The sequence below is a fragment of the Otolemur garnettii genome, unplaced genomic scaffold (genome assembly GCF_000181295.1).
Source record: "Otolemur garnettii isolate 467f Iridium unplaced genomic scaffold, OtoGar3 scaffold00114, whole genome shotgun sequence".
Classification (NCBI taxonomy): domain Eukaryota; kingdom Metazoa; phylum Chordata; class Mammalia; order Primates; family Galagidae; genus Otolemur; species Otolemur garnettii.
The window spans coordinates 2,824,532-2,839,493 of record NW_003852509.1 but is presented as its reverse complement, the minus strand read 5'-3'; the positions used below and the strand labels follow the sequence as shown (position 1 = coordinate 2,839,493).

Here is a 14,962-nt window from a genome sequence, read left to right as displayed (position 1 = left end):
AGCTTATTTCAAAGGGGATTTATTACACGTGTTTTACCAGAGCTATTTTGTAAGCTAATCTTTTTTGAGAATGACTTTGCAAAGACAGTTTCCGTTCTTCATTTATAAAACATGGATCAATTTCTATAGAAAAACAATTATATAGTTTCAACACAGATTTCAATAAACATTTTGGACTCTATCCTTAGTACGTTGTGTTTCCTGGTTTAGTAAACTACAGACAATCCCATGGCCTGGCCCTAACCACGGGGCTCCCATGGTGGAGAACTTAGAAGCAGGGGTCCTCAAACTTTTTAAACAGAGGCCAGTTCACTGTCCCTCAGACCATTGGAGGGCCAGACTGGGGCCCTGGGACAAGTTGGCTGCTAAGCAGGACAGGCAGCAGTGGTGGCAAAACCACCCAGCAGGCCGGATGAATGTCCTAGGCAGGCTGCATGCGGCCCGCGGGCCGTAGTGTGAGGACGCCTGATAGAGCATTCACAGTGGCAAGGGATGTGGCTGCCGAGTGCAGGAAACTCAGTGGCAATCCCTGAGCTTTAGCAACTACCACTTAGATGAGATTTACCAGGAGGAAGATGGAAGCCCTGGAGACACGTCTTGGAAATTGTTGTGGCAGAGAAAGTTCTTCCAAATCAATGACTAACTGCAATCTGGAAGTCATCTGAAGCGGTGTGAGAGCACCAGGTTCCCCCGCATGCCCAAAATGCACAGGCCGCCCACCATCTGTAACCCACCAACTTCAGTGGTTACCATGGACACTGTCTGCGACTCCTAAACCCTTTCCAAACTCCTCTCTGCATTCATTTTGAGCCCTGCATTTAGACTTTGGACACTGATACAGTCCCGGGAGGGCCACAGACCTGTGGTCACATACATTCTGGATCGTGGATTACATTAAGCAACAGCTTCCCTGTTCAATTTCGGGAACCTGACCCAGGTAGTTAAGAGAAGCAGCAATGCAACTTGTGCCTTTGAAAGCTTCCTGGCTTCCTTGCTGCTCTGATTGAGCGCCATGTAGGTGACTGCTCTGGGCCAGACCCAGCCACCGCGGCCAGCACCAGAAACGCGGGACTCTGATCACTAGTTTGTCAGTGTAAGTCCCGAGGACTCTGTCTGACAGCCGCCTGATATGTGCAGTGTGCACCGTGAAGCTGGACGTTCCACAGTACAGCCTGCCCTGGAGAGGTGGAGCTGCAGACTGAGCTGCAGCCATGGACGCTGTGTCCAGACGGGCTGGTGACAGCGCCTTGGGTAGAGAGACCAGATCGTGAGGGCTGACAAGCTGAAAGGCACGACAGTTCCTGCCTCCACGTCACATAAGTGAGTTGTAGGAAGACAGGTGACCAAGGGAGTAATAACTTTCCTCGGCTTTTATAGGTCCGAACCACAAGGACTTAACATCTACCTGCTATTGCCAAATATTGAGGTTATTTTAAATAGTTCCAATTTACTGGATATCATTGTTGGCAACCAATTTGCCTAAGTCAACCACATCTAGAAATGTAGAAAAAGAAAGGTTTTAAATTTTATTTATTTATTTGTTTATTTTAATGTTATTTTATTTTATTTGAGACATTCTCAAGCTAAGTCTCCCTGGGTAGAGTGCTGTGACATCACAGTTCACAGCAACCTCAAACACTTGGGCTTACGTGATTGTCTTGCTTCAGCCTCCCAAGTAGCTAAGACTACAGGTGCCCCCGACAACGCCCAGCTATTTTTTCATTGTAGTTGTCATTTCTGTTCGGCAGGCCCGGGCTGGATTTGGACCCACCAGTACCAGTGTATGTGGCTGGAGCCTTAGCCGCTTGAGCTACAAGCGTCGAGCCAAAAGAAAGGTTTTGGCCTAAATATTTACATCTGTATACTCACATATATTATTTCACATACATTTTGCCCATATACTAAATATTGGTAAATACTTGTCATACATTAATATTTCAAGCACACAGCTTAAATCAATAAATGAAAATACATCGACATAAATCATAATGGCATGACTCATCATCTGGCATCACCTCAAATGTTCATTTACTCTATGAGTCTGCTTCTCGGCGAGATTTCTCACTTAATTTGTCATCTCTGTTGAATAATATTTCATACCTTTTTCAGGAAATATATTCTCTTGTTTCAACATTAATAAAAATTACCCCCAAGTCAACTCAAACTAATTACTACTGAAATTAAGCGCAAAGGTCCTATCCTTAGTAGACAGATATCAGAAAGCTATTCAGAAATTTTTACCTTTATGGTTTTCTTAATATACTGAGAGACAAAAGAAAAAAGTAATCCTACCTGGTTTATACTCTTTTACACAGGTGAGCAGGGCAGGTCTAAGAAATAGTCCCAGCATGGCCGGCGCAAGATTACATGGTATAATAGGTAAGGAGGTGCCTGCCAGGCTCCCGCTTGGAGCGGACCAACCCGAGAATTAAGTTGTGACCAAATCACAGCTGTCTCCAAGTGTTGTTCCTTTCACTGGGACTTTCATTTGACAAAAATAAATTACTACCCTGCCAAAAAAAAAAAGATGTCCTGATTGGAAATAGTTGGGGCAGTACAGCGAGTCAGAGGAGAGCAGAGGGCAGGAGAGAATGACCTTGAGCAGAGAGGGCAGAGTTAGGGTTTGCGCCCTGGTTCTGCCGTGTGAAGGCTGCCCGTGGCCAGCTGGGGCCCTGACACCTCCCTTTTCTCATATGGAAGATGCAGCTTCCAGCTCTGACACTGGACAGCACATGACGTCCTGGGGGATTCTCTGCTTGCTTTTGTCTGGCCCTATTTACAAGAAAAGTCTAAGAACTTGTCATTTTCTTGGGAAGAGACTATACTGGGATACACACACAGACACACACACAGAGAGAGATAGATATGTAGATATATTCATTATATATCTATGATATAGATTTTTAAAAAATATTCTTTACTCAACTATGATATAGATACAGTAAAGCGATTGATTCTTCTTTACCAGTGGACATTCATGTAAATCTATCGCTTTGCAAGTTCCTGAATTTCACATAATGAACTGAGTGGTGTAGATGTTCTGTGTCTGGGTCCTTCTCTCAGGAAATACTCTGTCTCTGAGCTTCATGCGTGTTGTTGTGTGCAGAGTTGTTTGAGTTTTTCTTTCATTTTTGTTCAGTGTTGTATTGTATAATTGTGCCCACTTCCTTTATTTGTTCTGTTGCTGGTGGACACGAGGGACGTGTCTGGGCTGGCTCCTGTGGGCACAGCTCCTACGGCCCCTCTCTGTGCAGGTCTGTGCCCCTGACTCATTTCTGTTGGGTACACACCTGAACTGGAACCGCTGGGTCCTTGGAATCCGTTGTTTAGTCTGATAGGAAAATTGTTTCCCAAGGAGGTTGCACCAATTCAGACTTGGCCAACAGTGTAAAAGAACAGTCATTTTGAGTTCTTAATATCAGGTAAAGTTTGGGGTATCAGGTTGCTGGTTTCAGCTACTTTGGGCTAGGACTGTGCTCAATGTGAAGACGGGTCCCGTGCACGGTGAGCCTCTCAGGAGCCTGGACAGAGCACGTGCCCCATGGGATCTCGTGTTATCAGATGTTCTCAAGGATTCTATGAGGAAATTATTATTACTCTTACTTTTTAAGATAGGATAGTAAGATGCAGACAGGAAGGGCATTGGCTAATATAAGTACTTAATGAAATCAGGTCACCAGCCAGTGGCTTGGGACACAGCTGGGAATTCTTCCCAAAGTGCTAAAAGTACCTGCATTGGAACTTTGTAAGAATCTCTTGTTTTGAGGGAAAGTAAAGTAGATATTTAGGAAAAATGGTTATGTTTTTCTGATGCAAGTGTATTTATGTCTATTAAAAACAATTTTCCTTGTAGAGGTTTAGCAGTTTTAAGAATGACTTAGAGGTTATAAGATTACATTTCACTAATTTACTTTGATTGACAAAATACTTTGCATGGCACACCCATCTAATAGTTCCTCTTAGTAGGAAGGAGCCGGTGACATCGTCTGCCGGGAGATGGGCAGGAGGCCACCTGGAGGGCTCTGCTGGTTCCCCCGAGGGCTGGCCTGTGGAGCCTTGGGAAGAGAAGAGGTTGATTTTCTTCATCCCTGCAACAAACACTAGTTGAGCACCTTCTAGGCTCCAGGTACGGAATGATCCTTGCTGTTTTGTGGAGTTAGTGTTTTAAAGGGGAAACAAACATTCGCATTCATGGCACTAGAACTGGGGTCTGTTCCCTTATTAGGTAGATCTCTGGGGATGTATGTCATTCTGCAGAAAATGTGAGCGTTCTAGACTGGGGAATGCACACATTTTATCTAGATTAGAATTAATCTCAGTACACAAAGCTTTTAATTCATAAAAATATCCTTTTAATAACATGAAAGTCTTCATTTTGTATGAAGATCTTCATTTTAAACAACAGGAAAATCCATAGTTACATAGAACCATAACCTAAAAAGCAAACTAATTATTTCTTTCCACACAATCTTCACAGACACAGGCAGGTTTTCCCCTGATTTATGAGCTGGAGAATTCCCTATATAAATTGGAATTTTATTACAAACACTTTCTTTCAACATGATTTATCAGTTATAAAGATCAATGAGATTTTCATTTCATGAACATTTTAATTGTATAAATAGGTAAACACATGTAAAATTGGAGCTCAGCCTTCATACAGCTAACTGTTCAGCAGTCAGAGGCCCACATGGTTCAAGATTAATATCTTTTTAAAAAATTTATCTGGTCAACATTGAAAATGTCTAGATGATGGATTATGCTAACAAGGTTCTTGTTTAATTATAATTAATGATGGAGGCAACCTATAAAGAATGGGCTCAATTTACAGATGATTTAAAGAAATAATGTGTCCTACAAAAATCTATTATTCAATGAGGGCCCAGTATATAGACAAGGAATTATTATAAATATATCAAGTGGGCTTTTTCCTAGATGCTGTTTACACTTGGTTTGTTCACAGTGCTATTTGATAAGGGAATGTATTTCAGGAGAAGCAGCCTTAGAGCAGTTTCACTTGTCAATCAGCCTCACCCCAGCTTTTGGCGTGACTTGATCACATGATTAAAGAGGCAAAAAGCAAAGAAGAAAGTGTGAGACTCAGGGAGCAGAGAACGTGCAGATGAAAGTTAAAACATGAGGAAGGAGAAGAAAGAATATCTTATGGGGTGGTGGTTGGTTTGACCAAGAAAAGAGCCAAGTTAAAAGTAATATAGTCTACGATTCTAAAAGTTATAAAATTCCATCCAGGCATCACGCTCCTGGGTAACAAAGCAGTTTCTCATTGAGAAATGTCACCAGAGGGCTGTGCTGGCAGCTTAGGAGCCACGCAGAGATTCTGCAGCAATCCCAAATAATCTGCAATCACATTTACTGCAGGTAAAATTACTGATCTTTTTTTTTTGTATTCTCAAGAGTGACCGTAAATGATAAATGTGAATAGAGTAACATTAAAAAGGCACGAAGAAGTATGTTCAGAATAAAAATAAATGTTCTGTTTCTCTTTTTAGTGTTTTCCTTTACCAAAAAAAGAAAAGAGCATAATACTCAAGTTGTTTGACAGAATGTTTGCAGAGACAGGAAACCAGCCTTTTGTGCACACTCAGTTTTGCTACTATCACTAGGTTTCCTTCTTTGCAATGGTGTTTGCAGTAATCAGAGTCACTTTCTCTCCGTTACTGTGTTTGAGCTTCCTGAATCTATGCACAGAAAGAAGGGAGGATTGAGGCACGGAAAGTCCCAAGTTTCACAAAACCCCCAAGTTCTCAGTAGATGAACAATGGTGAAAAACTCACCAAAGCTTGATTAATTACTGTTGTATAACCATGACCACTGTGATTTGAGACGTATCCATTGTCTACCAAGTTGTAACCCCACTGCCCTAAGCTAACAGCCATGTCTTGCTTTTGTACCAGTATGCTTGCTCAAAATTATAAAAAGCAACCTACCCCCTACTATGGGGCTGACTGCCTCTCAGAGCAGCAGCCCCTTCCGCAGGTAAAATAAATTACCAATTAATTACACCCAAGTGGGGGTCTGACTCTATCTATCATAGGGGGTACAACAACCCCGTCTCTACAAAAATAGACAAAAAACTAGCTGGGTGTTGTGGCATATACATGTAGTCTTAGATACTCTGGAGACTGAGGCAGGAGGATCGCTTGAACCCAGGAGTTTGCATGAGCTGTGATACAGCCACTGCACAGCAGCCCAGGGGACAAGGGAGGCGGCTTCCTCATGCTGTGTTCTCAGGGAGCTGAATTCAAGTCAGCCTAGAGAGGTTTTCTAGTGCATTCCTGCCAAGCCTGGTTACCATTTCTGATATTACATTGGTAGGCCTTTCTAATTTTTGTACCTTTTCTGACTTAGGTGCAAAATTTTCTACTTGTGTCTCTTTTTATACATGTAATTAATTTATTCATATGCTTGAATTATACATAAATATAAAGTGCATATACTTTAGTTATATATTATCATGCAATTTATACTATTTACTTATATCATTTAAACACGAGCTTTATCTGTAACACTTTAATTAATTAATTATACATTTACATACACATTTACTTTTAAAATCAATGACTGCTACATCTAAGCTATTGTAATTCTCTGCCAACTGGTAAGGGTTCTTAAATGTACCAACCAGCTAGGAGAATCTTCACCTTTGATACTCTGTTTTTAATCTTTATTTCCAGCACAGCTACAAGTGCCAAATGCACTTGTCGGGTTCGAGCAACAATATATAGAAATTTTTATTTTGTTCAATTCTGATTGATTGGGCATTGAACAAAATAATTAATGAAGGCTTTTGAGGAAGATCATTCAACATTTCCGAGATAACTCTACAAATTGATCAGACTATCTGGTCAGTTCATTGGCGTTCTAAATATTGACTTGTGGTTACTTTAAATCAGGGACAGATAGACCTATAGAGGTGGATTAGTGCCAGGAAACCTCAGATACAATCCCCCAGCACACAGAGTAGACACCTTCCCCTTCCCAGTGTGACCCCAGACCACTACCTGTGTCCTTCCCACATTTATTCTACTTACCATGAAAGCACATGGCCTTAAAAGACAAAGGTGATGGTGTCTTTAAAAGACAAAAGACAAAAAGAAAAGACTAACCTTGCCTTGGACACCAGTGAAGTGAAAACAATATCACCTCTTACAAAACTTTTTAAGAAGTTTGCAGCTAAAGTAAGAACTTTCTGGCAAGATGAGAGGACACAGTGAGATGCACAGTGCTCCCAGCATGGCATGAAACGTATGTGGGTGAAACGGATTCTAAGGCAGGTACATTCTGCATGAGTTCACCAAGCCCAGGGACTGGGTGCCAAGTGAGAAGTTCTTGCCCCTCCCAGCGTCTGCCATCTGTCTGTATTTCATTCCCTAGTAGTTGTTCTTATTTTTCTACTGAGTGTCCAAAAGGAGACACTAAAAGCCTTATAGATTTTAAAATGTGTTAAGGTCAGAGATATTCAGACCAGTTTTTTGAAAATTACTAGGCTCTCACTCAGGAGCTGTGACGAGTTCCCTTTGCACTCTGCCTTTCATGGGAGTTGTTTATGGACAAATATAATAAATGTTCTGGACCTACCAGTTTCTGAAGCATGGGGGTTGTTAAAATCTCCTTGTTTGGGGCCCGTTGCACTTGTTAGCATCCTGACTTATGTGCAGCAAGTGTTCAAGGAAGCTGCCTTCATTGAGCCAACATTGTCATGGTCACACGATTTGGGGAGGATGTATTATTTTTGAGTGTAGTCATAATATTTATTATATATTATTTTTGAGTGTCATCATAACATTTTTATTTGCCAATGCAAGTTAATTGCTTTTTGCTTTATTAACAAGGATTTTTAATGCTATATTAATAAACATTATTCATTATTAGAAACAGAGGAAATGGTACCATACTATTCATGATAAGCCCCAGAAATCCAATTAAAAAGAAGTTTCAAAATCAAACGATAGGCCAAATGACTGCAGATCGTCCATTTTTCTCAGCTGCAGAAGAGTCAGCATATTTCTTTTAATGTTCATTACGTGTAAATCACCAAATGAGGTAGTTGGTGTTATGTGATTTTCGGTGTGAGAATGTTTTAGGACTAAAAGCAATGGTACAATGCTTTTGTGTATTTTCACATAAAGTCTATGTTTTGTCTGCTTACTTGGCATGTGAATAAAGATAATTACCAGACCATCCTGTGTATTTATAGGTTGGACATATAGTAATTTAATGCTAACACATAACTATTAAAAATTAAAAACAGTCTAGCCACACAAGACTGTCCACATGGACTGCATACTGTCATAGTAATAATGTTCTACTAATATGTTTCCAGGTAGTACCTATATAACTTCCAAAGTTAGCTCTTCTTAAAGAGAAAAGAGGGATTTTTTTTTTTAATTAAATCATTGCTGTGTACAATAATGCAATCATGGGGTATAATGTGCTGGTTTTATATATAATTTGAAATATTTTCATCAAACTGGTCAACACAGCCTTCACGACATTTTCTTAGTTATGGTGTTAAGACATTTACCTTCTACACCTAGTAAATTTCGCATGTACCCTTGGTAAGATGCACCTGCACCATAGGTGTGGTCCCACCAGTTACCCTCCCTCCACCCATCCTTCCCTCTCCCCTCCCTCCTTCCCCTTCTTCAGCTATAATGGGTTATAGCTTTCATAAAAAGCTATAAATTGGTTTCATAGTATGGCTGAGTACTTTTAAATGTATTTATATTTCTTATTGAATTGTTGGCAAGATCTTAAAATTGCGGGATTAGAAAACACCACAGCACCTTCTGCTGTTCCTTTTCTTATAAGGGGAAGCGTTCTCACCTTGACACTGAGCGTTGAAGCCCTTGCGTCGGTGGTTGCTGTCCGAGGTGAAGTGGAGTCGCAGCCAGTTCTTGCTGCTGATGACAGGAGAGGGGAGGTTCATACCAGTTAGCCTGGAAAAGAGAAAGAGGAGAACAAATCTCCCTTGTAGACCAACAGAGCAAACGTCCCATTCAAACCTCTTCAGAACTGGTTTACTGACCTTCTTAGTTTTGAGGTGCTTAAAACAGAGCCCAATTATTTGTCTTTAAACCTTAAAATGATTCATATAATTTTATCTTTGCTCAAATATAAATGCTATATTCCTTGACAGCATAAAAATTTTCAAAAATATTGAAAGTGGATTGCTCTTTACTGGCGATGGCTACATGAGAAGCTATTCCTTTGCTCTTGGTCCTTTTCAGCAGGATCTCAATCGCAAGGAGTAAGAACCAGAAAAAGAAACAGGCGACTGGTAAAGTCCTGCCTTGCTCTGTTTGAACACTTGGCAGTTTATTCAACCTGAGGGAGACTCAAACAAACTGTTCATCGCTTTGGTAGCACACCAGGATTCCAGCCTCCTATTTGCAGAAATCACAACCTGGGCTTTTCCTACCAAAGCATTGATGAGATTGTTGACAGGAAGTGTAGAAGAGAGTTGAAATGGAATAAAATTATGTTCTAGGTGAGTAGAGCATTAATCTTTTTAAAATAAGATACAATCAATTTCTGGGTAAGCCGTTTAAAATACCCAGTTCTCTTTATAAAATACCCAGCACACAGTTAAATTGTCAGATACAATCATCTATTTTATTTCTTACTATTGAAAATGTGAGCTCGCTAAGGAGCCTTCTCCGATACAAAAGCTCCTGTCCGTTAGAGGTACAAGGGATATGCTCACTTCTGGCCAGTGGCACGGGCATCACTGTGTTTAAATGCTTCAAACAATGCACTGTGTGCTGGCTGTGCCTTGTGCTGGTGGAGGTGCCGTGGTTGACCCTCAGCTTCCCAGTCTGTAAACCCGACATGAAGATGCCACATCACGCAGCTGGAGGAGGCAAGGTCGAGGCTGGCGTAAGTGTGCGTGAAGCACATTCTTCCCGTGACTAACATGTGGTCACACAGAGTATAATTATTTTGCATCTTACCTGTCAAATCTATTTTCAAAACAATGAGTAATCGTGTGGATTATCTGTGAGGTTTAACTAACTGAGGCACCTGAGGAACTGTGGTGCTTTTTGTGGGCTGGTCTGCAAGCGCCACAGTGGCTTGGTCCAGCTGGGGTTCTAATTCCTATGCAGAAGATGAGCTAGGAATGGATCAGCGGTGGGGAGTGTTTCCCTACTTATGCTGTTACCTAGAAGAAACGGCATCAAATGCACAATGGAGGGAGGCTTCCTAATGTCAGTGCACATTCCAACTTCTAGGGTTAAACATGCTCAGTGTCCACTGACAGTTAAAAGCCAAACCTTGACTGCAACCAGTTACGACAGTGTTTATGCCATTATTACAGAAATAATCTTCTGTAAGAGGAAACGCACTAGTCAGGTTTGCTGTTGGCTTGCGTTTGTGTAGTACTGACTGGTGGCAGCTGGACACAGCTGACACCAAGACACAACTAATCACCACGTTCTTCTTCTGGGGAGATTATCTTACAAGTCCTATAGGTCACATGCCCCTTCCTCTAATACTGGGAATATCCGAGGTGCAAACTGTATGAAAAGTATAAAGGAAAGCAAATTCAGGATTCAAAACCCACAGTCTGTCTGGTTCACCTCCCCACTTACAGAAGTTTTAAAATGAAATCCAAGTTTATTATGTTGTTGCCTCAAAAAACTATGTTTCCTCAGTTAGATTATCTTGGAAAGGTTCTGATCTCAACAGTTAGATGAAATTACATTATAGTTACAATCCAAAGTTAATAATGACCACATACAAACTCCCTCTCCACCCACCTAAACCCAAATTTCCTTTTAACCCTCATCTGTATTTCTAAATACCTACCCACAAAAATGTCAGTTTTGTGTTATTCAGTGAACTTTTGCTACAAGGGACTGGATTGTAAATAATCTGGGCTATGCAGGTCCTGTGATCACTGCTGCAACTATTCAGCTTTGTTGCTGTAGTTCACAAGTGACCCTAGGATGACATCTTCTAATGACATTTAACTTAGGGACACTGAAATCTGAATTCTATTTTATTCTTACGTTTCACAAAATATTTATCTTTTTATGGTTTTTCAGCCACTTAACAATGTGAAAGCCATTCTTGGCTTAAGGGCCAGATCTGGCCTTGGGACAGTAGTTTGCTAACCGCCTGCTGTGGGGGTCACAAGCCTCCTTTTTCCTTTAGAACCTGCAGAAGGGAGGCAATTTGTTTTTGTTTTGTTTTTTTTTTTTTTTTAGAAAGGAGGCAATTTGTAAGAACAGAGCAGGAAAACAACTGGCTGATGTGTATCAGTGCAGAGGAAGGGAAGATTCAAAAAATGTGTAACATCTTTACAGATTCCTTTTACTCAGAATCAAGACTGAAGAATTCTTAACAATTACATAATTCATTTTCTACGGTGAAGCCAGGCCGTGCAAATGAGTCACACTCCAAAGTGAATTTGTATGTAGGAAATTTTTGATTTGGCCTTGAGAGTTAAGAAAATATTCACATCCCCATCTATTAGGGAAGGTCTATATAAAACCTATCCTCAGATACGTGAATTATTCAATCTTCTTCTACAGGGCTGGGGGCTAACCTTGTAACAATGATTATGCTGTGAACTCAATTATTCCTTCATTACGAAGTATGTAATTTGAGGAAAGTTGTTAACCAAGCAACTCGAATGACATCGTCAATTTACTGAGAGTTTTATGATTCAGATACAATGTGGAGGGTAAGTGAACTAAACATCTGTGGTAGGCAGAATAAGGGGTCCCAAAGCCGTCCATTTCTGAGGTCCCAGTCCCCAGACCTGTGACTACATTGCCTCACATGGCAAAAGGGGAGTTTTCAGAAGTGACGCAGTTGCAAACCTCAAAATGGAGAGATTATACCAGGTGACTGGGTGGGCCCAACGTAATCAAAAAGATTCTTAAAGTGGAAGAGAGAGGCAGGAGAAGGGTGGGTGAAGCTGTGGACGGTCAGAAGGGCCCGTTGAGGACTCCACCCAATGTTGCTCATGTGAAAGGTGCAGACGCCTTAGAGGCTGGAAACCCAGACAAATAATTCCTTCTCTTAGAACCTCCAGAAAGGAGCACAGCCCAGCTGACACCTGGATTTTTTTCCAGTGAGACCTACAGTGGGGTTTCTAATCTACATCGAACTGTAAGATAATACATTTGTGTTGGTTTGTGCTGCTGTGTTACAGGGCAAGAGAAGAGGACTATGTTGAGGAGACGTGTATAGTGTTAAACAGTACAGACTTCCATGTCAGCCGCACCTCCACAAAGCGGCTTAACACAGTAAAACAAAACAGAAAGCCTGTTATTAAGTACATCCTATTTTTCCTTCTAGAACAATCCTGAATAAGAGGAGATCTTAGAATGCTTCGTCTCTCTGTACCTAGTCGTCATCTCAGAGAGCCTGTGCGGTGGGAGCCCTTTCCGTGATCAGCAGCAGCGGAAGGCGGCCCAGAGCGGGAGTGAGCGTCCCTTGAAGCTCTCTAAGTTGTTAGCAGCAGTGGTTGTAAGCTCTCTGGATTTGGATAGTTTGGGGAGTTATAGAGAGATAGTGGGGTGACCAGCGAGAAACTGACTCAGACGGTGAGCAGGGGACCCAGAGCAGAAACCACTTAAGGAGAAGAGGGGAAATGATGGAAGGAACCTCCAAGCTCTAGTTTATTTCATTTCCTTTCTTTATGTATTTATTTCAATTTTAAAGTATTAGTAGGATACAAATGTTTTACTTTACATGAATTGGTTTTGTAACGCTTGAGTCCTGGCTATGGGTGTGCCATCACCCACATGACCCATTAGGCAGGGTGTCACATCTCACTTCTGACACCACTTGTCAGGGCCCAGGACTGGCCAGGTCTCAGCCTGGCTTAACTAGGTTCCGGATGCTGACCACTAAGCTACCTTGCTCGGGAACAATTTCTCTTAGGTGCCTGAGGGCTATCTACTTCAGCAGGACAGAAAGAGAGTCTTAGAGAGAGTAAAGCTGTCTTAGAATAGATAGATCTTAATCTTTAGCAGAGCTTGGTGATCTTCAGCAGAGAGATGTGCTGGCATTCTGCAGTCAGGAAAGGAGACAGAGTCAGAGTAAGCGGGTCCGTGATAGAATGCACATGCTCCCCTCTGCCTTCTCCTCCAGCCTAATATAAGGCTGATCTCACCTCTCAATACCACAGGTGTAGAGACTGCCGATTCACCAAGGCTCTCATCTCGCGAGCTCTCATGCTTGTTAGGAGAGCTAAATCCCTCTCCATGCCCTTTTCACCAAGGTGTTCCATTATTGAGCTATAGGTATTTCTTATAACTCTCACTCCTCCTAGCCACAGGGTATACGGGCTGCTACAGCAGGTCTGGCCCCTCCCTTCCTGCCCTCTGCCCCTGTGACTTCCACAGAGTTTTACTGCTTGATGGCACCTGTGTCCCCATCCAAGTCCCTTTGGATCATTTCACAATACACTGAACATTTTCTCTCCTGACATATAGAAACAAAAGAAATCCAAGGGTGATTACCATGTCAAGGATATGGGCACTTAGAAATGTGAGCTAAAGAACGCCCTTAAGGAACGGGCAGAGAGAGGGTCTTCCTGAGGGGATTTGGTTATATTTCTGGAGTCTCAAGCTAGTCAGAAAACCCACAAACCCACTCAGTGAGAACATAGACCAGCCCTTCCTTAGATTTGGCCGAAGGAAAGGGTAGTTCTTATTTTTTTAAAAGAATGCCAAATTAAGCAATTTAAATCATTGACAAATTCATTTATTCCAAAGGATTAAATAACATTTGCTTCTGCTAAGAGTAAAAATAAGGACTCAAGGGATTCCTGAAGGTAAAGAGTCTCCTTTGACCCAAAATAGAGCAGACCAGGCCACTCCATGTTCTCTAAGCAGTTTTACGTTGGATTTCAGGATTCTATTAGTAACATATTCATGCCTTATTTCCATGTGCCTGACCTCCTTTGGTCTCGCTTCTCTCAGACGTGGTGGCGTGAGGGGCGGACACCCTGTTCTTTCAATGGCCTACGCACCCTGTGTGTGTGACTCACACGTTTTACATATGTGACTTGAAAAATATAGAGTCAATTTACTGAGATAATTCCCTGAAATGCATTTGGAAATGCTAAAGGCTCTGGAAATTGCCTTGTTTGAGTACTTCTCTTATATTAAGCCAGATTTCTTACGTCTTTAGAAAATCATCCTAGAAATCTCTGGGGGTTCCTCTGTAGTTAAATCTCTTTAACCGTGAGGAGGCAGAAGCCAGAAAGCATTAATATAACCCAGGCCAACTTCAAATCATCTCCTTACCATAAGGAGACTAAGGAGTTCAATAACCCTGCTCCTTGGAAGAGACCGATTGATCACCAGTTTGGGGGAAAGTCATAGGCACGGTCTGTTCTTTGTTCTGTGCTCTCACGGACATGCAATTTACATGACTCCTATATGGCTGCTCACTATCTCTGTTTTGTCAAAATTAAATAGAATAATCTTTCTCACAGAGAGTTCCTGAAATGTCATGTTCCAGATTGGCTGTTATTCATGTCAGGAGTGAAATCAGCTCTTTGGAACATGTGCTGACTTCATATGACCATTCCCAGCCTTGTTTTGGGCAGTGAGATGAGTGACACTAGGAGTCAGTTATCTGGCAAGAACACAACAAGCAATGGAAAGAGGAGCCACGTAAGTGTGTCAGTGTGTGTGCGTCACCCATGCACACACCCCCCCATAAATACATCAGGATCCACACACACACACCCGTAAATACATCAGGATCCACACACACACACACACCCGTAAATACATCAGGATCCACACACACACACACACACCCGTAAATACATCAGGATACACACACACACACACACACCCATAAATACATCAGGATAGACACACACACACCTGTAAATACATCAGGATCCACACACACACACACACCCGTAAATACATCAGGATGCACACACACACACCCATAAATACATCAG

The 14,962-nt window shown here is 41.7% G+C and overlaps 1 protein-coding gene across 1 annotated transcript in view; it reads right to left on the bottom strand.

Moving 5' to 3' along the window:
- CSMD1 (CUB and Sushi multiple domains 1) overlaps positions 1-14,962 on the bottom strand; it is a 1,810,668-nt gene that overhangs the window by 679,042 nt on the left and 1,116,664 nt on the right. The window contains exon 6 of the mRNA XM_023517585.1: positions 8,848-8,960. Coding sequence (XP_023373353.1) covers positions 8,848-8,960 — 113 coding nt within the window. The remainder of the gene's footprint in view (positions 1-8,847; positions 8,961-14,962) is intronic.